This window comes from Miniopterus schreibersii (genome assembly GCF_964146895.1).
Source record: "Miniopterus schreibersii genome assembly, chromosome: 9".
In the NCBI taxonomy this organism is placed as follows: domain Eukaryota; kingdom Metazoa; phylum Chordata; class Mammalia; order Chiroptera; family Miniopteridae; genus Miniopterus; species Miniopterus schreibersii.
This window is the reverse complement of record NC_138118.1, coordinates 16922691-16947774: the sequence shown is the minus strand read 5'-3', so window position 1 is coordinate 16947774 and position 25084 is coordinate 16922691. Positions and strand designations below refer to the sequence as shown.

General features: G+C 48.4%; 1 protein-coding gene across 1 annotated transcript; it reads left to right on the top strand.

The window, feature by feature from the left end:
* Positions 1 to 4152: 4152 nt before the first annotated feature.
* Positions 4153 to 18423, top strand: LEP (leptin). The gene is made up of 3 exons (XM_081146841.1): positions 4153 to 4169; positions 13931 to 14101; positions 15452 to 18423. The coding sequence occupies exons 2-3, from the start codon at positions 13958 to 13960 to the stop codon at positions 15809 to 15811; spliced, it is 504 nt and encodes a 167-aa protein (XP_081002967.1). The 5' UTR covers positions 4153 to 4169; positions 13931 to 13957; the 3' UTR covers positions 15812 to 18423.
* Positions 18424 to 25084: the final 6661 nt, after the last annotated feature.

The following is a 25084-nucleotide window of genomic DNA, read 5'->3' as shown; positions in this document are numbered from 1 at the left end:
GCAGTCTTCACCCCAGCCTGTCAAAGGCGTGTTCACATGAACTCACTGTTGTATTTAGTCAGGTGTTTATCCCATGGATCGTTATTGAGGGCCCACCATGTGCCAGGCACTGCGACAAACTAGGAATACAATTGTTCAAAGCTTCATTTAACAGTTCATAGAGCCCTTACTATGTGTCAGGCCCTAGGCTGGGACTGGGCAGGGCCAGTTTTCACCCTCATGGAATTTGTGTTCTCATGAGGGAGATAAAAAAATAAACAAATTTGAAATCAGTTAATTGATTGATTATAGTTTTTGATTGATGACATGTAGAAATAAACAGGGTGTTCTGACAGATAATAACAGGAAGAACACCAGTCATTAGCAGAAAGAACTCAGCCCATTTATGTCTGACATGCATTTATGGAACACCTGCTATGGATCAGGCACTGTGCCAGGGGCTGGGAAGAGTGCGGTGAATAATGTATGGCCTCTGCCTTTGGGACACTCACCACTAAGCGGCCACATACATACCAAAAGAACTGATCCAATACACACACACACACACACACACACACACACACACACATGCACACACAGGCATGCACATTTAATTTGGGGAAATGATAGACCCATTATTTAACTGAATTAGTTACTTTTTTAGTCCAATCTATAGGTCTGTGTAGACCCCTCCTCAAAGTCGGTTGAAAGGTATATTTCTCACAAAAGTAGCTGCCTTGTTGGGATGACCTAAAATCAGAACAGAGGTTTAATCTTTGTCTGCCTTTTTTCCCTCTCAACAGGACACCACCAGTTGCTCCTCAAAGCACAGAGCTCTGTGAGGCCACCTTCAGTTCCCAGCATACCCACATGAGCCCAGCTCATGGCTGATGTCAAACCCTCCACTGACATCAGAGCAGAACCGCAGGGGCCACCTCAGTTGAGAACTGTAACATCTAATGATGTCACTTGCTGAGCTACCTTGACTGCTCTGATTCTCAGGCTCCCATCTGTAACACGGCACTAAGACCTGCTCTGCCTCTTTCTGTGGGTTAAGTCAAATGATATCATGAAAGTGCTTTGGGAAAAAATATATATATTCAAAACCCAAGTGTTAGAATTACCTTTTTAAAAAATGTGAAGGTTGTCAGGGTTCAAACAAAAAAGGATTTTTAAGTCTGACTATTTAATATTAAGTCAAGTCAACTAGAAGTTTGATAATACACCGTAGCTGAGTACTATAGCTAACACTACTGGTTATGTACCCAGGGGCCATTTTTTCTTTCTTCCTTCCAAGCTCACGAAAACCCAATTCTTTCAGGTAAGGACAGAGCTTCGCTTCATCTACCTTGATCTACCCCAGCCCCGGAGGAAGGATTGTGATTGATCTAAATCCGTTGTGGAGATCACATTCCCTTTTGTCAGTGATTGGTCTAGGAATGGGCATATGTCCCGGTTCTGGTCAATAACAGATAAGGGATAATCTGACTTCCCTTCCCCAACTTGAAACCGAATTTCAAGAGAGGACATGATGCCTGAAGGGGTAGCACCATCTTGCAACCATGAAGCAATAAGCAGAGGACACAATGGAAAAATAGTAGATCGGAAGGAGCAGGATTCTCAGTGATGCCACCAAGTACCCCCCTGCCCTCTTCCAGGCTTCTGGGTAACTAAATGCTGCTAATGCTTAAGTCACTGTTACTTGTAGCCAGTTGTAAATTGGTGCAATTTCTGAGGAATGTTATTTGGCAATATATTTTCATTTTGAATGTGAATACCCTCTGACTCAATAATTCTACTTATCAGGATTTCCCCCACTGATACATTCACCCAGTGCTCAACTGATGTTTTTCTTTTCAGATTTAACTCATTGGAATTAATAATTATTCAAAGTGTGTATACATTTTTTGGGACATCCTGTGGGTATATGAAGGATAAATAAAGAATATCCATGAAAGGAGCCACCAGAAACTGGTAACAACCATTGCATCTAGGGAGAGAAGTTGGGGGGGGGTGGGAACTGAGTTTTCATATCTTTTTCCCTTTAAAATTTTTTTTTAAATACAATATTTTATGATATAATATTTTATTTAAAAATAAAATAACACAATAATTTATGGGTCAACCAAATGCAAAAAATAGGTGATGGATAGACAGACAGACCACATTGTCCGTGTCCTCGCAATGTGGTCTCAAGGCTGCTTGATGTTCACGCAATAACTCTGGTCCCAATCGACCCTGTGCCCATAAACAAGGTAACGCTCAGACAAGTCACCTGAGGCTGCCAAGGTCCCTGCAAACAAGCTAAGTCCTTACTTAGCACCAGTTTACAAAGATGCTGGGGGCAAGGAAAACTTAATGGTAACGAGTATTACAGCCTGCACATGAAAAACAATACAAAACGCCGTTTCTGTGGAAACTACAAAGTGTCTCTTTAAAATGCAATTCCACTGCAGATACTTTTTAAAACCAGAAAGGCACAAAGGAGATTAAAAATCTTTCCTAATCTCACTCCCTTTAGTGACAGCATCTTCAGTTCGGATGTGTGTGTTGACACGTGTGTGATCAGAAAACACACACCACTTTGTAATCCGATTCTTTCCAGGTCACAAAGCCAACTTCTTTTCCTACATCATTACATATTATTTTACAACATAATGTTTAATATGTGCACATCGCTCTCATGTGGCTTTTCAATCGTCTTACCAGTTTCCTATTTGGACAGTTAGTCGCTTTCCCATATTTTGGGTAGCAGTGTAGTTATAAACCACAGCCAGTGCTAACAATTTCTGGCCTTCACAATTGTCTTCCTTTCTTCAATAAGTAGTTATTAAGAGCAAAACAACCAGGCTCAACAAAGCAACTATAAAAGGCATTTTTTAAGATATTTGGGGAAATCTGAATGTATAAATTGGGCCTTTCATGATATTAAGGAATTACTGCTGTGGGATAATGGTCTTGCATATAGAAATGCTTCCTGATATTTAGAGATACATACTGAATGCATTTAAGCATAAAATGTCATGATGTTTGTAATTTACTTTCAAATATTTTTAGCCAAAAAAATAAATGAAGCAAATATGGAAAAACACTCATTTTAAATCTACGCGATGGGTATATTGCCTACTTCTCTGTATGCTTGAAATTTTCATTTAAAAATGTCTTAAGAATGAAATACTTTGTGCTGGGCACTGGCTATGAACTGGGGATAGAGCAGTGAACAAAACAGACCCCTGCCACCTGGGGGAGCGCACAGCCTTTAGGGAGCATGTTTCCACCCAGGAGTCTCCAAGGCAAGGTGACTGGGGAGGTCCTGTGTGAACCTGACTTTCCTGGTCCCCTCCACACCACCATCACTGCAGGTGTGTTCTTTCAAGTTTTAAAAATCTACCCTCTCAGTCGCCTTGAGCCTAGAGGAATCACTAATATCTCATGTCAAAAACCAGCTCTGTGGCCCAGCCAGGTGTGGCTCAGCGGTTGAGCGTCGACCTGGGATCTAGATGATCAGGGTTCGATTCCCGGTCAGGGCACATGCCCTGGTTGCGGGCTCGATCAATGACTCTCTCATCATTGATATTTCTGTCTCTCTCTCTCCCTCTCCTTTCCTCTCTCTGAAATCAATAAAGATATACTTTTTAAAAAAAAAAAAGCCAGCTCTGTGGTGCATGGTGCCCCTGGGGTTCAGGTCAGCAAACTTTTCTTGGGCACCCAGTGTGTGCCTGGCACTGTAAGGGTATCAGGACTTTAAAAGTGGGTGGCCCAGCCCCTGTTCTCCCCTCATAACCTAGGGGAGGAGGTGGAAAGGTCACCCAAGCCAGCTGGAGGGAGGGAGAGTTGGCTGGAAGGGCGCCTCGGGCGGGCTCAGAGGAGCACCCCCGACGGCCACCAGTTTCCCAGAGGCTAATCCCCGAGCCACCGCAGCGCCACAGCCTCTCACGGGACCGGGAAGATTTCTCACTCTTGCCAGCGGTCCCCAAACTTTCGGGAGTCCCCGAGGGTGTGCGAGTGGCTTCTGGTGCCGCGGAGTCCCTCCCTCGAGGCCCCAGAGCTGCCCACGGGCCGCGGGGCGGGGCGGGAGCTGGCACTCGGGGTGCTCCGGGCAGTGGCGGCCCGTTGCGCAAGTTGTGCCTGGGTGGCTATAAGAGGGGCGGGCAGGCATGGAGCCCCGGGGACCGCGGAGCAGCTGCGAGGTAAGGCCCTGGGGCGCGTCTTTCTGCTTCGCCGGGTGATTCCTGGCGGGCCTCCCCTCCCCTCCCCGCCTCGGCCCCCGGGGAAACTGAGGCGCCACGGGCAGGGCGGAGGGCTGGTTCCTGGACCACGGTAGCTCTGCACAGCTCTAACCGGAGGGACGGAGGCTGGGAGCTGGGGAGCGCCGCCCGGGCCGGGCCGGGCTGGGCTGGGCTGGGCTGTGCCTGCGCCCACGGGGCAGGAATCTGTGCCCAGGGAACCAGCCAGGGTCCCTGGAACCGGTCAGAGCCCCAGCCCAGCCGCTGAGATGCTCTGGAAACTGCCTTGAGCACATACAGCCCCAAAGATCAGGGCACCTCAGTCCCATCTGGGGCTAGGGGGTAAAGTTGAGGGTTTAGGGGACACGCAGTGGAGCATTCAGTTTCTGAGGACTAGGTAGAGCCTTGCTCTGTGGGTAGGGATTCCGGCTTTATGTTCGAGTGGGGGGGAGTCCCCACCTCTGCATGTGAGGGGCTGTAAAGGGCGGAGGCCTGGGTCAGGTCAGGGATGGAGTAGAGGCCGGGGAGAAAGGAGTCAGGAAGAAACCCCACCTCTCAGAGTCGTCCTGGGCCTCACCACGGCTGGCCTCAGAGCTGTGCAAATCGCCTTCTGCAGGACGCAGACAATTGGGTTTCTCTGGGCCTGCGGAACAACAGGTCATGGGAGAGGCCGGTGTCTCACTGCTACTACCTCTCTAGCCAAGACCACCAAACACACAGGCCTACCAGGCCTGCCTCCAGCCTGCCTTCTCTCTTGGCTTGGTTTAGATTTCATTGTGGGTTTAGATTTCATTGTGGGTGTGGCCGCCGTCGGGTTTCTTTAGATTCTTTACCGTCGGGTTTCTATAGCTTAAAGATGGTGGCACTTTAGAAAAGTGACTTCTTCAAGATAGTTCGATCTGAGTGGGACGAGTGGCCTGGTTGTCGTTTGAGAATGGCACTTTGGAGAGACAAGATGATTATTTTCTGCTGGAAGGATGGTCCCAGGGGGAGGTGGGCAGAGGGCAGGGGCTTGAAGGCACGGCCACAGAAGCGAGACCTTGATGACCCCCCCTTCATGAGAACTGACCCCTGTCAGCTCCCTTATGTTTGTTCTGCAGAGTTCTCTGGTGGGCAGCAGTCAGCTGGGGCTGGTGGAGAGAGGGTGCCCAATCTCTTTAGTCTGCAGAGCCTGGTTGCTCCTATTCGAATGACCCCATGAACAGAAAGCCCATGCTGACCATTTCTCTCATTTTGGGAGGGGGGAGAAGGCAAGAGAAAAATGGTGGATGCTTTTAGGTTTTTTTCCTTTTCAAGCAATTGAGGACACTGGGCTGAGGGGAACATTTCCATGTTGGCCAAAGGAGTCCTCATATTTTGTACATCTTAGGCTCAAAATAACTCTTCTTGGTATTTGGGGGAAATATTTTCCTCCCCCTCTGTTCTTGGAAATGGCTCCAAGCACCAAGGACAGAGCCAGAGAAATTGCAATTAATTCGGCCGGTCAGCCCCAGGCAGATGCCTGTCGTGTCTGAGTGGCCCATGCAGGGCACAGAGGTGGCCACTTGGGAGAGGTTTCCTCACAGAGCCCGGAGTCATCGTCCCTACTCCAGCCTAGATGTCACCCAGGGAAACTTGGTGGTCTAGGAGAGAAGGGGTCCAGAGAGGTAGAGTCCTCATGTTGTGTGCATCCTTGAATAGCATGCATGTGATTTAAAGAAATATCGAGCCAAATTCTCCTGCAGTCAGTAGATCAGTAGGCTCTGTCCCCACCAGCAGTAGAACTCCAGCGCAGCAGCTCTGTGCTGGCCTGCCAGCCAAGGGCTTTGAAATTCTTCTTTGTCCACACAGTTGTCTCAGAGAAATAGAGAGGTTGTTTCTGCTTAAAAGCAACACACCTGATGCCACAGAATCCTTTGCACTTATTTCATGTGTGACAACAGAAATGCCTTGCTTCTCAGCAAACTGCACTTTACGGTCTTTGCTGCTCAGTTTGTTAGCTCTTGGGAAGTGAATCTGTGATCAGTGCCAGGGCCAGCATCTCATCCCATAGACTATTTCGTCTCCATCTGTGCACACATTACGTTTGTACTCTGGGGTGCCCCAGGCTGGGGCCACGGAAGAGGGGAAAAACCACAGAGAAGACAGGAGGGACAGAGGTCTCTGACAAGGGTGGGAGGCCCAGAGCACAGGAGCAGGAGCGAGGCTGAGGAATGGGACCAAGGCAGGGAGCACCTGAGATGAAGTCAGGGTGGTGCACAACCCAGGAAGCTGAAGGAAATTGGGGTCAACATGGTTCTAGAAGACACATATGAGGGGCAGGAAGCCAACCAAGGTCCCAGTGAAAGAGACACTTGGATGCTAAAGCACTTCCTGTCTCCATTTAAAAAGCTTTTAGAAATTCCTGCTGGGCAAAAGTGAATTCTGGGGTGTGACATCAAGATGGGGGCAGGTGAGCCATCGTAGAGGTAGGTTAGCCTGGTTAGACAACAAAGATCAGGGATAGGAAATATTTCACTTATTTAGTCAACAAATATTTAATGAGCATCTGCTCTGTGCCAGGCCATTGGGAGGTGCTGGAACAGTGGCATACCCGCCTCTCCTGTGCCTGGCAGGCCTCACTTATTGATCTGGGCACCCTCTCCTCTGAGCCTGGATGGAGCTTCAGATCCCCCTCCACACAGCGCTCCAGGAAGCCCACTAACCATTGGAATTGACATAGAAATTGAAACTTATTTCTTGTCTCCGATGGGATCAGATGGAAGGGTAGTTTCTGATGAACAGAAATTATATAACCCCCATACCCACACCCACACCCTGGCAACTGGTTAAGTGTGTCAACACGAGTTCTCAAATGAAGCTCTTGATTGCAAATAAGAGAAAACCATTTCTGCTACTTCTTGTTTTTCAATCTCCTGTATTTATTGCGACCACCATATAAAAAAACAGAACGGCGCTGGCTGGGTGGCTCAGTTGGTTGGAGCATCAACCTGTACACCAAAATAGTTGTGATTTGGTATCCGGTTGGCGCACATGCCTGGGTTGCAGGTTGATCCCTGACGGTACAATACAGGAGGCAACCAATAAGTGTTTCTCACCTTGATGTTTCTCTCTCTCTCTCTCTCTCTCTCCCTCCTTCTCTCTTCCTTCCTCTCTCTCTAGAATCAATAATCATATCCTGTGAGGATTAAGGGGAAAAACAAAACACCAGAATGGAAATTTTCAGGAGTGCATTACCCGTAGTAAGGGTGCATTTTCTTTCTTGACATTTGTTTCTCTTACCTTTGGGTATCTATATGTCTCCTGGTCGAAAATATATTCAGAAAGTTGAAAGCTACTCAAGTAAATATATGTGGAAAAGAGTATCTCATACTGGAGGGTAAGGACAGGGAGGGCTGCTGAGCCTCACGAGGGCCCAGAACAAACAAGGTCAGGCACCAGAAAGGTCAGGAAGGAGCCCAGGCAGTGACTGTAACCGCCTGTCAATGGCTGCGTGGACACTGGTCTCTCTCAGCACCCCATGCATGTGAGGCCAGCAGTGGCTACCCCAGCGCTTCCGAGCCCACAACAGACACAAACTGGGCTCCCCGAAGCCCTGCTCTAAATTCCTGGGAGAGGCTCTGATTGACCCAGTCAGGGGTTGGAGAAGCAAAGGGAGCAGAGAAGAGCATTCTGGGTCTCTTGCCTACCACTGGTCATACAAACTTGGCCTCCAGGGCTCGTGTGTGTGTGTGTGTGTGTGTGTGTGTGTGTGTGTGTGTGTGTGTGTGTGTCCCGAGTATGGCAGATCTCCCACAAGGTCCCCACTATACATGGAATCAGGCCCAGGACCTTCTAGCCCGCCTGCCTCATACACTCCAGCCTCATACACTTCTCCCATATTGTTGAATTCTCCCAAACCCACCGTAGGTTTCCTCAGCTCCACACTGTCCCTTTGGCCTGGAATGCCCTGCTTGCCTTCCTTTCCCTGGGAATTCCTGTCCTTCAGGTCTCAGTTCAGATGTTGCCTCCTGTGCACAGCTGTCCTCACCTCCCTAGAGTCCCCCTGTCCTCTCCTTTGCTCCTGTGCTCCTTCCCTCATAGCCTTCACCAGGTTGTGTTAGAATGAGTTGTTTAAGGTTCTGTCTGCTCCACTGGATTCTGAGTAACTTGAAGGACCAGGATCCAATCTTCTCTATCCCTCCTTTGTCTTTCCCCATCCCCAAATCCCTTCCAAATTGGAGTTATGGAGGAAGGAAGGAAGGAAGGAAGGAAGGAAGGAAGGAAGGAAGGAAGGAAGGAAGGGAGGGAGGGAGGGAGGGAGGGAGGGAGGGAGGGAGGGAGGGAGGGAGGGAGGAAGGAAGGAAGGAAGGAAGGAAGGAAGGAAGGAAGGAAGGAAGGAAGGAAGGAAGGAAGGAAGGAAGGGATGGGAGAATGGAGGGGTCCACAGGAAGAATTTCTATGGGAAGAGGGCTTAGACTATGCAAAGCTTTTTCCTCATGATTAACAACAAACACCAGTTACCGGGACTGAATTCACAGGAGGATGCCACAGATCACCAGAGAGACACTATAAAAACCCTGCTGGCTGGAGAAGTGAAGGGAGAGAAAGAGTGGGCGGGATCCCTTGCTAACCTCCAGAACTTTCAACCAGGAGACGGCAGAAGAGTCTGGATACTTGAGGCTAGCAGCCTCCACCAGCAAATGCCTCTGGGGCCCAGAGCTCCCCACATTCCCCCACTGCCGTCATCAGAAGGTCTTGGGCAGGAGCCCTACCTTGACATAGAGGCCCCTACTTGGTCTGCCTCAGCCCCTAGGACAGAAGGAAGGTGTCAACTAAGGGTGACAGAGGCAGGGCCAGGGCCCAGGATGCAGATGAAGTGAGAGTGGGATTGTGGCAGGGTTGGTGGCAGGGTTGGTGGCTGGTTATACGAGCCTCTCTCGCTGGCTGGGAGCCCCTCTTCTGTGATTACGTTTCATTACCCAGTGCTGCCCTGAAGGCTCCATTTTCTGGTTTTTCTCTTTTCTTCTTCAGCGCACCCCTGGCCGAGGGTGATGGTAGAGAGGCTGGGAGTGGCAGGGTCTTAATTAAAGGACTGCAGAGGAGAGAGTGGCAGGGGCTGGCCTCAGAGTGGAAGGCAGAGCTCAGAGGCAATGGTTTCTTTGCCTCCCCTTGCCTCTCCCAGGGGCACCCCTCTCCTTCTCCAGGCTCTGCTTAAACAACAGTCAGAGGAAAATGAACGAGACAGGATGTTGAATCAACATTTCAGCAGCTCATCTTAGCAAATGACAGCTCTTAAGTGTTCAAAACTGCTTTGAAAACTTCTAGACAGAAAAGGTTTTGCAGCCCAGGCATTCATCTTCCCAGCTCTCTCCACTCCCTCCTGTGGCCATCCCAATCTGCACCCCTGGGTCTCCCTCCTAGTCCTCTTTTTCTGAACTAAGACTCCCTCCCTATCCCAGCCATCAGCTGGATGGGTCCGCCTGAGGTCCCACCAGTCCAAGCAAGTCAGCACACCGCCCACCCTCATTTCCAGACCTGTCCCCATGCCTTTTCCCATTGGCATTTCCACCCTTCTTATCACTGGCTAAAAACATTCACCAGGGGGTGATCAGAGCTCCCCACTTCCACAGAAAGAAGCCTCTCTGCCTGCCACTCACACGCACCCCCTCCCCGCTTCACCTATCACACCTCCCCTGCCAGCTGCCAACCCCTGGGGCTGCCCCTCTGCTCCAACTTCACAAACCCAATTTCTTCCATCTTAAGGCCCTTATCAAATGCCACTTTCTCCAAGATGCCTCCTTGATGTCTTAGCTGGAAATAATGGTGATAACAGCTAATGAGTGTTGGAGTTGGTTGGCCATGTGCATTATCTCATTTCATCTGCATCACAGTCGCAGGTGGAAATTATAATTCATATCATCCCCACTTTACAGGTAAGAAAACTGAGTCTCAGAGAGGTTAGTGAATTTTTCCAACTCAGACATAGTTCTGCCCAACTCAGGAGCTCATCGTTTTAAACAGGATGACTCCCCACCAAGTTACCCAAGGCATGTTATCTGCTTAAAGATTCTTCAAAAGATGTATGTAAGTAGTTGGCAACATCCAATACTGAGGAATACTACCTGGGCTTCCTGGGGAGACCACCAGTCTGAACCTCCTCCCTCCTCACTCCTGATTCCCACTTTCCTGTGGTTCCATGTCATCTCCGTGCCTGGCCCACAGTGACAATCAACACGTTAGCTGTCAAACATCAAACACACAATGAGTGACTATTATGTGTCAGTCACCAAGCTCAATGAAGTTGTAGTTGTTATCTTGAATTATCCCTCCCCTTCCCACTCCCTAAACCCTGCTACTCCCCAAAATTCCCCCTTTATCAGGTCACGGCCAGGCCCCCCACCCAGTTACTCACATTCAAGTGAACCAAGGAAAACTTGATTCACTCTTTTCTGATGCCCATGTCTGGGTGTGTCAATTAGTAAGCATTAAGTTTGGCTGCATTTACCAGAGACCCCAAATAACAGTGGCTTAACCGAGACAGAGGTTATGTCCCTCACACAGTCCAAGGCCAGTATGGCATCTCAGCTCCACAAAGTCCTCAGGCGCCTGGGCTCCTCCAGCTCCCTCCTCTCTGTTCCGAAGGTGAGGCTGTTGTCCTCATGATCCAAGACGGCACCAGAACACCGGCTACTGCACCCTCAGTTCTTGCATCGGGGTGGGGGACGGAGTGAAAAGGGAAGGCACTCAACGTAAGGGCCGCCACTGTTTAATAGGCCGTAATTTAGTCACATGGCCATACCTGGCTGGGAGAAGCTGGGAAGCGTGGTATTTATTCTGGATGGCCACATCCCTATTTATGTCCTATTACTTGATGGGACAAGTAATTGATGTCCTATTAATTGATGTCCTATTACTTGGGAAGAAAGGAAGACTAGATGTTAGAGACAACTAGCAGCCTCTACTGAAAGGGTTAGGGGTGTTGATGTGTTTGTGTGTGTGTGTGCCTGTGATGTGCGTGTTGTGTGTGTGAGCATGTATGTTGTGTGTTATGTGTTGGTGGTCCAGGTCCTCTCCATCACTTTGATCTCAGATGGGCCTGTTACCAGGTCTCTCTGCGAGCTCCCCTAACCCTCGCCTCTCCTCTCAGGCAGACTTAGCAGCAGCTTTTCAATTCCACGTTTCAAGGAACCGCAGTTTATTTTCGGCAGCCACTGAAGCATATTACCGGTGCTGATGGAGAGGGCTTGTAAACTGTTCTTCCATTAAGGTATTACAGGGTGGCCATTATGTGAGAGCCACTATGAGCAGAGTTAATCTGTTAATAAATTCTCTCGGAAAGGAGGGTGTCATTAACACATAAATCCTAGGACGGGATAGAACTCAATCTTGTGCACAAGAGGAAGACCCAAAAATAGCTGGTACCCTGTTGAGATGGCCCAGGGGAAGCAATGGGCCAAATGCTTGATTCAGAGTTGGCTACAGGTAGTGTTGCCCAAGCATTTCAAGCCCTGCCCAGTAATTACACAATTCAGAAATCACTGGTTTTTACTCCCCTCACCCCCACCCTCCATCTCTCTCTCTCTCTCTCTCCCCACATACACACACACACACACACACACACACACACACACAGAGGCAGGGGCTTTACAAGGTTCATGTCATTTACCCTTTGAGCCAGGTGGTGTCACCAGTTCCATTTTACAGATGGGAGTGGATGCCTTAGGGAAGTTAAATATCTTTCCCAGAGACACAGCTAATAAGGGCAGAGCCCACAGCTGAAGCCTTGCACAGCTTGAAGCTGTCCACCATGGCTAGGGTTTGGTGGAATCAGACTGCGAGTTAGCATTATTTAACTCTGTTCTACAGAGATTTGGTGGAAATGTTTATTCAGGTAATAAGTAGTTAATAGAAGGAGTTTTACCTTTTTTTTTAATCTTTATTGTTGAAAGTATTACAGATATCCCCCCTTTTTTTCCCCTTGATCCCCTCCACCCCATATCTGTCCCCCACCACCAGGCCTTCACCACACTATTGAATTTTAACTTTTTAAGAGAACAGACAAGCACAAAAACATCTGAAGTTCCCTCTCCGTAATTATTGAGTATTTTTCATATTTGAAGTTGATATGATGGTATACTCTCATGGCTTCATCCTAGAGTGGAGTATTTGTTCCCAAGTGCCATGGTCTCAGGAGCCCTTGGCTGGGCATTGGGGTGGTTTATAATTTGGACTTTTCCTTGAAGGCTGGAGGAACTGGGGGTGAGGTAGAAAGGACCCCGCCTTTCTGGGGGAGGCAGCTCTGAGTGTGAATTCTGACTCTGCCACTTACCTGTTTGACCTTGGGCAAGTGACTGCATCTCCTGAGCCTCATTTTCCCCCTATTATAAAACAGATTTAAAAATACATACCTTTGATCAAGCATTATAAATAGTACATAAACACACTGCTGATTTCTACTACATTGCTGGGAAATGAATTATACTAATAATGCCACCTATGGACAGAAAATGTATTGTGTTTTTATCAGGATCCAGATGAGGCAGAACATAAAAAGCAGAGATTAACTTTTTTGCCACCTCCAGACCCTTCATGCTAAAATTTATTTACCTTTAATTATTATTTCAGGCCCATCTGCATATACTTAGCATGGGTCATTGGCCACAGACTCACAAACATTTAACTTTATTACCTTTTGCCTCATGTATCTCATTAAAACTTTGCAGCTTAATCAAGGATCAGCATATCGTTAATTTTAGAATTCATGGTTCCGTGATGTTGAAAGTTCCAAACATTCTGGGGGAACATGTTATCTATTATCTCCTGCCTCCGTGCCTTTGAGTCTGCTGCGTTCTTGGCGATTATGGCGACCACTTTCTGCGCTTTCTAACCCCGCTCAGTCTTTAATACCCAGCTCAGGTAGCACCTCTTCCAGGAAGCCCCTTTGACTCCTGTGATATCCTGTACTTGTCCTTCTTGCAAAGCTCTTTTTTTTCTTGAATTGAAATGGTCTGTTTACTTGTTTGTCTCTCTTATCAAACTATAAGCAACTTGAGGACAGAGAACGCCTGTCGTTCACTGTTGTATCCTTGGTGCCCAGAACTGCCTGTGACTTATTGCTGGACCTTCCTTAAGTGCTGGTTGGATTCAGGCTCCCAGTGAGAGAGAGGGGAAGTAATAAAGCCAATGATAAATGCCATCCTGGAGATAGCAGCAGGCTGCTGTGAGAGCAATGGGAAGGCAAGCAAGGCAATCTCTAACAATGGGGTAGTAATAGCATACGTGTCACCATCCTTTACAGCTCTTTCACATGCATTATGTATTCCAGTCCTTATAAGAGCCTGGAGATAGGTATATTGCAGGGGATAAAACGTAGAGTTCTTAGCAGTTCTGTGATTCGCCTAAAGTCTTACAGCTGGTCTGCGGCTGGATTTAAACCAGACCTTAAAAGCCCACTCTCTTTCTTGAAGCACACAGACGTCACATCATCACCATCACGTCCATTTGCTCACACCCTGGCTTACTGCTCTGTGGTCTCCAGCACACTTCCCCGTGGTTTTATTGACCAGGCCTCACCTCTCCCGAGGAAATGCTTTTTATTAATGCATTTCTAGATAATGAATTATCTTTGACTCTGAGGAGGTGATAGCCAGGGCACAAAGCTAATCTCATTTTTATCCACATCGGATAATGTGGTTGGTAACAGGTCATATGGGTGTTTTCTGAGACAGCAGCGACTTGCAATGTGTGGTTCCTTTTGTTTTCAGGTCCAAGAAGCACATCCGGGAGGGAAAATGCGTTGCGGACTCCTGTGCCAATTCCTGTGGCTTTGGCCCTATCTGTTCTGTACAGAAGCTGCGCCCATCCAAAAAGTCCAGGATGACACCAAAACCCTCATCAAGACGATTGTCACCAGAATCAATGACATTTCACACACGGTAAGGAGGATCTGGGGAGACAAAATAGAAGTTGGCCAGCCCATGGGGGAAACTGGGACCTCAGAGCTTAGCTGAGGCCTCTGCAGTGATGTGTAGGGGCCTTGGTGGCCTTGATTCCTCCTCTCTGCCAGTCTCCACCTTCTTCCTCCCTAACTGGAATCCTGGTGCCTAGGACCAGAGGGAGGTATAAAGGTCCTTGGTCCCATTGGCAAGTGACCAGACCCCCCAGCAGCATCCCCTCTGGGAACTCCATCTATGTCTAGAATGTGCTTATCATGAGGCAGTCCTCCTAGTTGTAGCTGAGCCCTGCCCTTAGAAGCTCTCCCTGTTATTGCTAGTCCTGCCGGCCAAGGCCACACAAAATAGCAAGTCTCCCTTCTTTCACATACAACCCTCTGGGTATTTGCAAACAGTTAGCAATGCCCCTTGGGTCTTTGCTCTGGGATCCACAGGCCTAGACCTTCAGCCATTTCCCACTTCTCTTCGCACCTCTGTTCTCTATCTGCAGACTCTTAAGCTAGTTCCTCAATGTCTTTAAGCCTTGGTTTCATCATCTAGATAATAGGACTCATAATATAGTCTTCATAAGGTCATTATGAGATTAAATTAGAGAAAGCAAGTGACCTCCCAACCCCCTTGCAGAACAGAACGAAGTGTGCCCTCGTTAAAGGTTTATGGCTGTAGTTTTTGGTAGTCCCCAGCCTTAAAAGCCTGCCTTTGCCCTGCATCGCTTTCCATGTCTCCTGTTCACTGTGGACAACTGACAGTGGCCTTGGGAAGGGAGAAGTTGAGTTGCCAGAAGCAGGGACTAGAGTCCTGGGCATTTTACAGAGAGAAACCCTAAAGTCTCCTTGCTTTCAAAATTGTCATTGCCAAGGCTGCACATGATAGGTCCAGAGTATCCCTCTTGTGGGTGCAGGGAGTGCTGTGGGCAGTTGGGAAGGGGAACCCCTTCTAGTAGCTAGAGTTACTGGAGTACAAGAGAGAGGCTCGGGAAGGGGCGCTTATGGAGGATCTCAGTGCCTGGGAAGAGACAACTCGGTAAGAAACAGGGAGTTGTGGCTGGTTCTATAGCAGAGGCCATTTGGAGAAGAGAAGGTTGGTCTGAAAGTAGAGGGAAGGGTGGTTTGGGAAGGGCAAGAGGACAAAAGTCCAGGACAAAAGTCCAGCTTGAGGCTTGGCAGCCCCCTGGGCACAAGAAATAAGGGCCTAGGCCAGAATGGTACAGAAGGGGGAAAGGAAGCAACCAAGGGAACGGACCCCCATACTTGATAGAAAGGCCAAGGGCTTTAGAAAATTGATTGTCTCCCGCCTTGCTGAGCTGTTGCTGCCCCTCTTCCTCCTGCACAGCGGTCAGTCTCCTCCAAACAGAGGGTCACTGGTTTGGACTTCATTCCTGGGCTCTACCCTGTCCTGAGTTTGTCCAAGATGGACCAGACATTGGCGATTTACCAACAGATCCTCACCAGCCTGCCTTCTGGAAATGTGCTCCAAATATCTAATGACCTGGAGAACCTCCGGGACCTTCTCCACCTGCTGGCCTCCTCCAATAGCTGCCCCTTCCCCCGGACCAGGGGTCTGAAGACCTTGGAGGGCCTGGGTGATGTCCTGGAAGCTTCACTCTATTCCACAGAGGTGGTGGTCCTGAGCAGGCTGCAGGGGTCTCTGCAGGACATGCTACAGCAGCTGGACTTCAGCCCTGGGTGCTGAAACCTTGAAGCCTTGGAGAGAGCCTGTGTGGACATCTTTTATCCAGGCCTCCAGTCCCTTTCTCTCTCACTCCTCCAAGCCACCCTTCCAAAGGTCAGTTCTGCCTGGGCTTGGCCACAGCCAGCCGCCAGTTGTTCAGGCTAAAGGATCCCCCGAAGCACAAGACTGACAGCGTGAGCGCATGCTGCCCCAGAGTCAGGGTGGGTCTGCACACCAGCCTTGAGAAGCACCAAGTTTTTAAATAAATGAATAAATAAATAAAACCCAAGCAAACAAAGACATGCAGCTCAATAACAGGCTCAACCAGATATGCAGCCTCGAAAAGACAGGACTGTTCTTGTTGCGGGCACAGAGAGTCACCTCTGCAGTACATTAGGACCTGAGAGTTTCAGCCCATGTCCTGGGCTGGCCCATCCAAGGGAGTCACTTCCACGGGTGATTTCAAGGATCACCCTCCCCCAAAAACATCTTGCTGATTACTCTGGAGATTTAATGAGATAATGACTCTGCACAGTGTCTAGCTCACAGTGGGTGTAAGTGGACTTCCTTCTCTTCACCTCACAATTAGCAACAGGCTTTAAATGTCAGTGACCCACGACAAGGGGCACATGGGCACAAACTTACCTCCGGTGTGGAGTTCGGAGGCTGAGTCTTTCCTGTATACTAGCTTAGGGGGGAGAGGAAGGGGAGACCCAAGAAGAGGGGCAGTCAGATGTGACTGGAGCAGCCTGAGCGGGTCACTTGGCAGCTGGGGAAGTGGCTGACTTCTGTATCAGTCTAGACTCCCTTAGCTGCCAGTGACAGAAACTCAAGGCAAACCAAATAAAATAAAAAAGAGAGAATTTTTTGGCCTATGTTGCTGAGAAGTCTAGGCCTTGATCCATCTCTTACAACACTCTTCTTTGCACTTATCCCCAGGGACCTAGAAGGTGCTATTGCCATGATCCACCCAGGCCCCGCCTGTCTGAGGTGGGTAACAGGTTCGGGGATGATGTATTTGCCCCTTTGGTGACCACTGGGGACTGTCTGAGCTGCCTTGTTTCTGAGCAGTCGTAAGCCTGAGAAGTTCCTCGCCTCCTCCCAGCCCCAGTGGCTCAGGAGGCCAAGCCCACAGTAATGGGTCTCTGAGCACAGGTCTGGAGATGTCATTCCCTCCTCTGGGAGGTGACTCCCAGGGTCAGCATAGAAAGGCATGTTCCTCAGATTGTCTTTCCAGATCCTTTTCCATCCTCAGGCACTCTCTTGCACTCCCCTAAGGCAGCAGCTCACATCTGCCAAACAGCTGGCAGAGTCTGGGGACAGCACCTGGCCATGTTCAACCTCCAAAGTCAGGATTTTTGCAGATTCTAGTGAGAAAAGCATCAGGTCAACCCAGAAAGACCTTTCAGAAGACCCCCACCCCAGATGCTTGCTGCCCAACAACATACAGCCAAAAAATAATTACACCCCATTTTTCCAAAAGGACAGAGCAATTTATTCCAGGCTTCAGCATTAGGATCTGAGTCTAGGGATGCCTGACTACACAACTCCACCTGGGTTAAGTTCACTGGCACACTGTCATCCTCAGCCCCAAGGGGTCCTGGCCCTGGGAACTCTGCCCTGAGGATGGGGGAATCAAGGTTGTAAAGAAGGTAATGGAGCCCCCACGCCCAGGCCTCACTTCAACCCAGGCTCCCAGCCCAGAAAGTACTTAACCCTTAAGCAAGTTACGCAACCTCTCTTACCCTCAATTTATCATCTGTACACGGGAGGAATAATGTCACCTCCTTTGTAGGCCTTCAGGAGATTAAATGATAAAGTGTTTGGGAGGCTAAGAGCCCAATGACTGATGTAGAGAGAGCACTTAGTAAATCATGCTGTTATTAGTATTAATGAGTTAGGGAAGCCAAAGGAATGGGAATTGCTTAGCAGACTTTGATGCCCTGGCCTCCGCTGAGCCCAGCTGCAGCTGAGATGTGCAGCTCCCTTGCACAGCACTCCCTGAGTCTCCCAATTTTGAGGCTTTAGGGAGCCCTCTCAGCCCACAGGGAGCAGCCTGAAAGTAAGAGGGAGAGTGATAGCCCTAGAGGAGCCAATTTCAACTGGTGGGGATGAGGCTCTGGGGATAAATGCCCAGCCTCCCACCCACCACAGGGGCAACTCTGAGGTGCATTGTACCCAGACTGAGCCCCAGGTGCCCACACCAGTCACCACATCAATGAGGCACTTTCTATTGGCTCTTCTTCCTTCCCTGTCTCACCCTCCCTACCCTTCACTCCTGCTCCCTAGGGCACCTCCCAAATACACCTTCCTCACCAGAACCCTCATCTCAGGTCCTGCTCTTGGAGGAACCCAAAGTAAGACAACTACAGAGCAAAAAGGGATGGATTTGGGTGCTGAGAGAACTGTGAAGCAAGGTGCCAGCCCTGGCCCAGCTGGTATTGCTCAGTGGTTGAGCATTGAGCCATGCACCAAGAGGTCGCCAGTTTGATTCCCGGTCAGGGCACATGCTCTGGTTGCAGGCTCCGTCCCCAGTAAGGGTGTGCAGGGGGCAGCCAATTTATGTTTCTCTCTCACTGATGTATCTCTCTCTCCCTCTCCCTTCCTCTGTCTGAAATCAATAAAAACATATTTAAAAAGAAAGACAAATGGTTCCAGCCCTGGCCAGGTAGCTCAGTTGGTTAGAGCTTTGTCCTGGTACGCCAAGGTTGTGGGTTCAATCCCAGGTCAGGAAACATACAAGAATCAACCAGTGAATTGCATAAATAAATGGAACAGCAAAGCAATATTTCTCCCTAGCTCTCTCAGATCAATCAATCAACTTCTTTTTTTAAGTTTTCAGAGAGGTGTAGGGACCACACATCAAAACTCAGAGAACCCTGGGTCTTCCCAAGTAATGAGGCCTAAGAGAGGAAAGGAGACAGGGTCCTCAGGAAGAAAGGAATCCACCTCAGGAAAGCCTGACATGGGAAAGAGAGCAAGAACAGGAAGAGAACCTACTAAAATAGAAGAATTACAAGATTAAGAAGGAAAGAGGAAGGAAGGGAGGAAGGAAGGAAGGAAGGAAGGAAGGAAGGAAGGAAGGAAGGAAGGAAGGAAGGAAGGAAGGAAGGAAGGAAGGAAGGGAGAGAGGGAAAGAGGGAGGGAGGAAAGGAGGGAAAGAGGGAGGGAAGGAGGGAGGGAGGGAGGGGAGGAAAATGAAAGAGGAGAAATATATACAGTTAAGCATCACCTGTCTTAGTGCATTTGGGCTGCTATAACTGAATACCATAGTCCGGATGGTTTATAAACAACAGAAATTTCTTTCTCACAGTTCCAGAGATCTGGATGTCCAAGATCAAGTTGCCATGCCCACTGGCATGGCTCAGTGGTTGAGTGTCAACTCATGAACCAAAAGGTCACCGGTTCAATTTCCGGTCAGGGCACATGCCTGGGTTTAGGGCTTGATGCCCAGTAGGGGGTGTGTAGAAGGCAGCCGATCGATGTGTTGTTTCTCATGAGTGTTTCCATTTCTCTATCCCTCTGCCTTTCTCTCTAAAAAAATCAATAAAAACATATTTTTGAAAAATGAACTCAAGCTATGAATCATAACTTTAAGGGGAAATAAAACTTGAAAGGAAAAAAAAAAGATGCAGCAGATTCCGTGTCTGGCGAGGACTCACTTTCTGGTTCATAGACCACATCTTTCACTGGGTCCTCATATGGTGGAAAGGGCAAGGGAGCTCTCTGAGGTCTCTTTTATAAGGGCACTCATCCCATTCTTGAAGGCTCTACACCGATGACCTAATCACCTTCCAAAGGCCCCACCCCAAACGCCATCACACTGGGTATTAGGATTTAACATGTGAATTTGGGGGGAACACAAACATTCAATCTATGGCATCACCTTACAATAACTGATTGGAGAAAAGATCAGGCTAAATCAAAGGAGTCTCAATTATTGAATATTTTCCTCATAAAATGTCTTCTTACATTAACGGGACCTGACGTTGCAGTCCTTCCTTCCACTAAGCTCTCACAGCCCCTGTTCGCTCCTGGGCACAAACTCACAGAAAGTCATTTCTGCAGGGTTTCACCTCCCCACCCCTCCTGCCCTGGGCTGTGAGCCTCTGAGGACACGGTCGCCTCACCCGGGCCTGGCTATAGTGTCTGGCACAGCACAGGCCCTCTGTTCTTATTTGAGCAAAGGAACTGAGACACTTGTATGACAAGCTCATCATTTACATGTAAGAAAATTCTGCAAAAAGCGTGAAAACAATCCTAACCATTAAAGGTTAAACTTCTTATTAGAATTCTGCTCACTCTTAATTTTCTCAGCAAACTTCTTTCTGAGATCAAAGATATAGGTCCACACCAACTGCAAAAAGACAGCTTTGAGACAATGACAGAAATTTGAATATAAATTCTGTTTTAGATTATGATAAGGAATTATTGTTAATTTTATTAGCTGTGGTGATGGCATAGTGATTAATCATTTTTAAAAGCTTCCTTATTTATTAGAGATTCAGATTGAAGTAGTTTAGGGTAAAATGAAATGATATCTGGGATTTGTCTTAAAATACTTCAGGAAAATACATATATATGTATCTTATTAACTATATATATGAAATTAGAAAACAAGACCAGAAAAAAATGTTGATAATTATTAAAGCTGAGTGATAGGCACACAAAGGTTTCTTATACCAGGTCCTCTACTTCTGGCTAAAATGTCCAGAATCAACATTTTTTTGGAAAGGTCCACTGGGTCCGGGTACCACCGCCTCGGCACTCTGCACTCTTGGGAAGGAAGGAGGAGGGGTGGAGGGAGCCTGCGAACACGATGATGTGGAGCCAAATTATATTTAACTTCACATTTGATTTCACTGCCTGGCAGATGTCCCAGGGCCTTGGGAGGACGACAGACTGTCGGTGTGGGTGTGAAACAGTGAACTACAACAGAGATTTAGCAAATCAAACAAGGAGAGAGTGGCAAGAGCCAGCTGCCAGATGCTGGAAAGGCAAGTCCTGACGCTCAGAAGAAAAAACCAAAGGAGCAAAATAAGGACCTCAGGCTCGGCCCCATCCATCCCTGCTGGGCCTGGGGAGCCCCGTGGAGCCAAAGGATGCCCCTTCTCCCTCCCCAAGGGAAATCATGGTGTCCCCACTGTATTTATCCCTCTGTATTAAATATACTATATAGGAAGAGAAGTCTCAGACCATTTGTGAAGGAAAATAAGATTTTTGTCTCTTTCCTACTTATGTTATTATAGGTAAAAATGTATATTTTAAAGTACTTTTTCCCCATCTTCAAAACCTTGTTCCTGGGGCCAGCCAGGGACAGGCTCACCCCATGTCTCACTGGCTTACTTCATACCTGCCTGGTGCAGGAGCAGACTACTATCCACCTGCACCCCACCCATGCACCCCCTACTTAAGCTTCAGGAATTTCAGAGTACAGAACAGAGCAGGCCAAAGGACCTAGTCAGTCAGAGTGCGTGTGAGGTTCCCCTTTGGGGCCTGAACCAGGCCCCTTGGCACTGAATGCTGCTAAACCCCAGTCAGGCCTTCCTGTCAAAGGCCAGTGTTTCATCTCAGGCAGATATCCCCGAGAAATATCACAGATCAGACAACCTACCCGAAGTTGCCTTGACTGTCCCACCCGTTTGGGGCCATATTTCCTGAGGAAATGCCAGTCCTCACAGCTTCACCTCCTCTGTTTATAAAATGTATTTATCTGAGGGAAAACTAGCAGGTGCGGCATGAATCATAGAAGTGGAGCTTCCAGCCCACAGACCCCAGTCCTGAGACAGTCACAGAAAGGGAAACTGCCAATCCCCTCTTCACTTGGGCTTGGACCTGGCATCTGACTCAAAACCTAAAAGTAGTCTTCATGGTCCAGAAATTATTTGGAGATCATGACAGCAGTCCAAGAAACCCCCCCCCCCCCCTTCCATACTTCAGGATGGAGGGCCTCATGACTTTCCTATGTTTGGGGGAGCAATGAAGGGTGTCTATTATTTATCCCATGTATTGGATGGTGGAAACAAGACTTAGAGGTCTCAGTGCCCAAAGATGCACATCTGAGGATTAGAACCTGAGCCTTTGAACTTGCAATGTCCAGGTTGGAGATAGGCAGATAAACAGAAAGAGAGATAGAGATATTTTTACCCCATTCCTACCCCAAATGTGCAATACAGATTTCCAACTATCTTTCGTTTGCCATCCCATCCTCATGTCTCCCCATCAAAGGGAATCATTTTCTGTTCCTCAGCTCTGCTTCCTTCAACGCTGGGTTCATTCTCAGATGGTAGCAAGACTGACCACCAAAAGCTCCAAGCTTCTAACTTCCACTGGGCAACTCCCCAGAAAAGGCAACTTCTCCCTAATTGTCCCAGAAAAATTCCCAGGGCTCACTCCCATTGGCTTGGCTTGAATCACATGCCTCTTGCTGAACCAATCACTGTGGCCAGGAGGATGCAGTATTCTGATTGGTCAGATAGGAGTCATCCCAGAAACTGGGGGAGGGGTCAATCCCACTTGGAATGAGAACGGATAGGGGGTAGTTTCCTAAGGGAAAGAGGTTCTATTACAAAAAGAGGAAGGAATGGATTCTGAGAAGGCGGCAACAGATGGCCCTGCCAGAAATGCTTTGAGCTTCTCTGCCCTGGCCTCTCTGATTGCTGACAGCCTTCTAGAGCCTCGTTTCAGTCTGGATTCTTTCTAGGAGAGGAAAGAGAGGGAAATCATTTTGACCTTTTGCTTATTTGTACAGAGAACCAAAACCAGTTTCTATTAGCTCTTAACTTCAAGCACATAGCATTAAACTTAGAAGAAAGTGGAGTGATTGTCCTTGGCTCTGAGAAATTTTTCTGATAAGAATGGGGGACTTTTTTGTTATTGATTGTAGTGGATTGAGCCTTGATATAAAATCATCCAAACTGTCATTGCTCTTGTGGGGCTCTGTTATTGGTTTCTGTTTTGTCTCTTTTCCAGTGGTTCCTTTTTTCCTCCCTTATAATGGAGTATATGCTGCTGACACTTTCTATTGTGAGGCATGGCTGTTCTGGGTGCTTTACAATAAGCGTGGTGATCGTCCTGCTCCCTTATGGTGGAATAGCTCCTTGTCCTCTAGGAAGGACTTTCCCACACATTATTATATTTATCCCCACAAAAACCAAGGTGGAAGAGTATAGTGTTTTACCCATTTCTTTAGATATGGAAGTAGACTCAGAGAGATTAAGTGGCTGGCTGAAAGTCACATAGCTATGTTGCCTTGGGTAGCAGGAAAATATTGGCAAGTAAGAAGCAGATATTTATTCAAGGCTTTATTTAACAAGATAAAACTTTATTGCTGAAAAACTAATCAGGGCTAATGCCCCAGCAGAGTTAGTTTGCAGTATACAAACTACAATAGCTCCAAAGGGCCAAAACACAAACACAGGGCCACAGAGCCACCAACAGTCATGACCAGAGCCCAGCACAGCATGTCAGCACTTGGGCTCACCCACAAGCAGGTCCAAGAGGTGCAGCCTCAGCCAGCCCCCTGCAGAGCAGTTTGTGGCTCAGGACAAGCACCCATCTGGGTGGTTCAGCCCTGCTCTGGAACTCCTCCACCCCTACCCAGCTCCTTCTCTCCTTAAAGGGGCTGGTAACTGGACCATGGACCGGACTAGGGCTTTGTTCAAGAGAGAAAGGGGACAAGTTTGGGGAAATCTCAAGCCTGAGTGCTAACTCCAGCCTTGTATGCTGGAGGTTCCCTTCCAAGGACACTCTTCTCCTCCACGCACCCCCTTGCCTTTCCCTCTGTGCCTGTCGTCCACACTAAAAAGCCTGGTCAGGTAAACAGCTGGCACTTTCCCTTGGTTTCTGTGTCACTTACAAACTCTGCTCTTTACAAAGAAAAGAAAGGAGCCAGGTGGTCAGAGGAAACAGTGTCTCCTGTCATGGGAGGAACAGCCTCTGGGGAACTGGGCAAACTCTCCAGTCCTTGTCCTGCCCCTAGAAACCTCCAGCTGATTCTCCCTCGCGCAGACACTCTGTCTGTGTCCTGAGCAAAACACAAGGTGACAAAGTAAATGGTACCATTTAAAAAGTGGGCCCTGACCCCACCCTACCAACCCTGTCCAGGGGGCTCACTGTGGAGGTCCTGAGAAATCAGCAGGACAGACTGACTGGAGGAGAAGTGACCCAGCCCCAGAGCACTATGGGAAACCTGCTCTGTGTTGGCCCCAGACCCCTCACTGGGGTTTTAGAGATGAAAGCACCTTCCCAGCAATGTCTGAAATGAACGGGACAGGGCTTATCAAAGCCTGCATGGACCAGAAGAAAAGGGAGCCAGTCATTTCACTCTGGCCTCCCCAGCCTGGGCGAAGGCTTCCCTGGATGATCAGGTTGTGTGCTGCTGGGAGGCTTCCATTCCAGAAGGTGCTGCGAGGCAGCAGAGAAAAATAACAGATGCCAGAAACTCATATGTCTGAAAGGACTTGTTTCCTCCTGTAGGAGAGAAACCAGATCACTCCTCCCAGCTGGAATAGCTGCAGTTTTCCACTTCTCATAGAGGAAAAAAGATGCCAGCGGTAATCAAGCCCCATCATGCTGGGAACCCAGCGCAGCCCAGCACCAGCCTCTTTGAAAAGCCCCTTATAGGAAGATACAAATTCAGTTTGTCTTATTTAGGGGGGAAATGAGTTTTAAATATGTTGAATCAGAAATATCTTATGTACTACACATTAGTGATCCAGAGAAATGCCTTGGAGAAAAAATTATCCTGAAAATTTTAAGTACTCATGTTGCCAAAGGACTGGGAATTTATGCCTTAATCTGAGCATGGAAAGTGCACACTGGACACCCACATTCCCAGACTGGTCCCCGGAGGAGTGGGTGACTCAGACAGAGCCCAGGTTCCTCAGGGCCAACCCAGGGAGCTTCCCTCAGCGACACCTCCTGCCTGCCTCCCAGGACCTGTAACTTCGACAGCTTCCTGCCAGGCTGCACTGCCAAGGCCTGAAGAACTCAGGTCTGCCCTAGGGAGCTAGCCTGGCCTGGCAAGATGGCAGGAGAGGACTGGGAAGAGGGAAAAGGGGTCCAGTTGCCACTGATTTCCCAAGGCTGGTAGACACTAATGCTATTTAAAAGCCAGTTTACAAACCCTGGAGGGCCTTGGTGGTTCTCTTCCCAAGACCTGGGGGAATGGGAAGCTCTGGGGACTGGAAGTCAGGAGATCCGAGTTCTAAGCCTAACTCTGCCACTAGCTGGCTAGTGCTAGGGTCTTGGATAAGTCTCTTCCTCATCTCTAGTCCTCAGTTGATAAAACAG

Excerpts from the sequence above, each read along its gene's own strand:
- LEP (XM_081146841.1), top strand. The coding sequence starts at position 13,958 with ATGCGTTGCGGACTCCTGTGCCAATTCCTGTGGCTTTGGCCCTATCTG. Across the intron at positions 14,102-15,451 it reads TCAATGACATTTCACACACG|CGGTCAGTCTCCTCCAAACA; the intron begins GTAAGGAGGATC and ends CCTCCTGCACAG.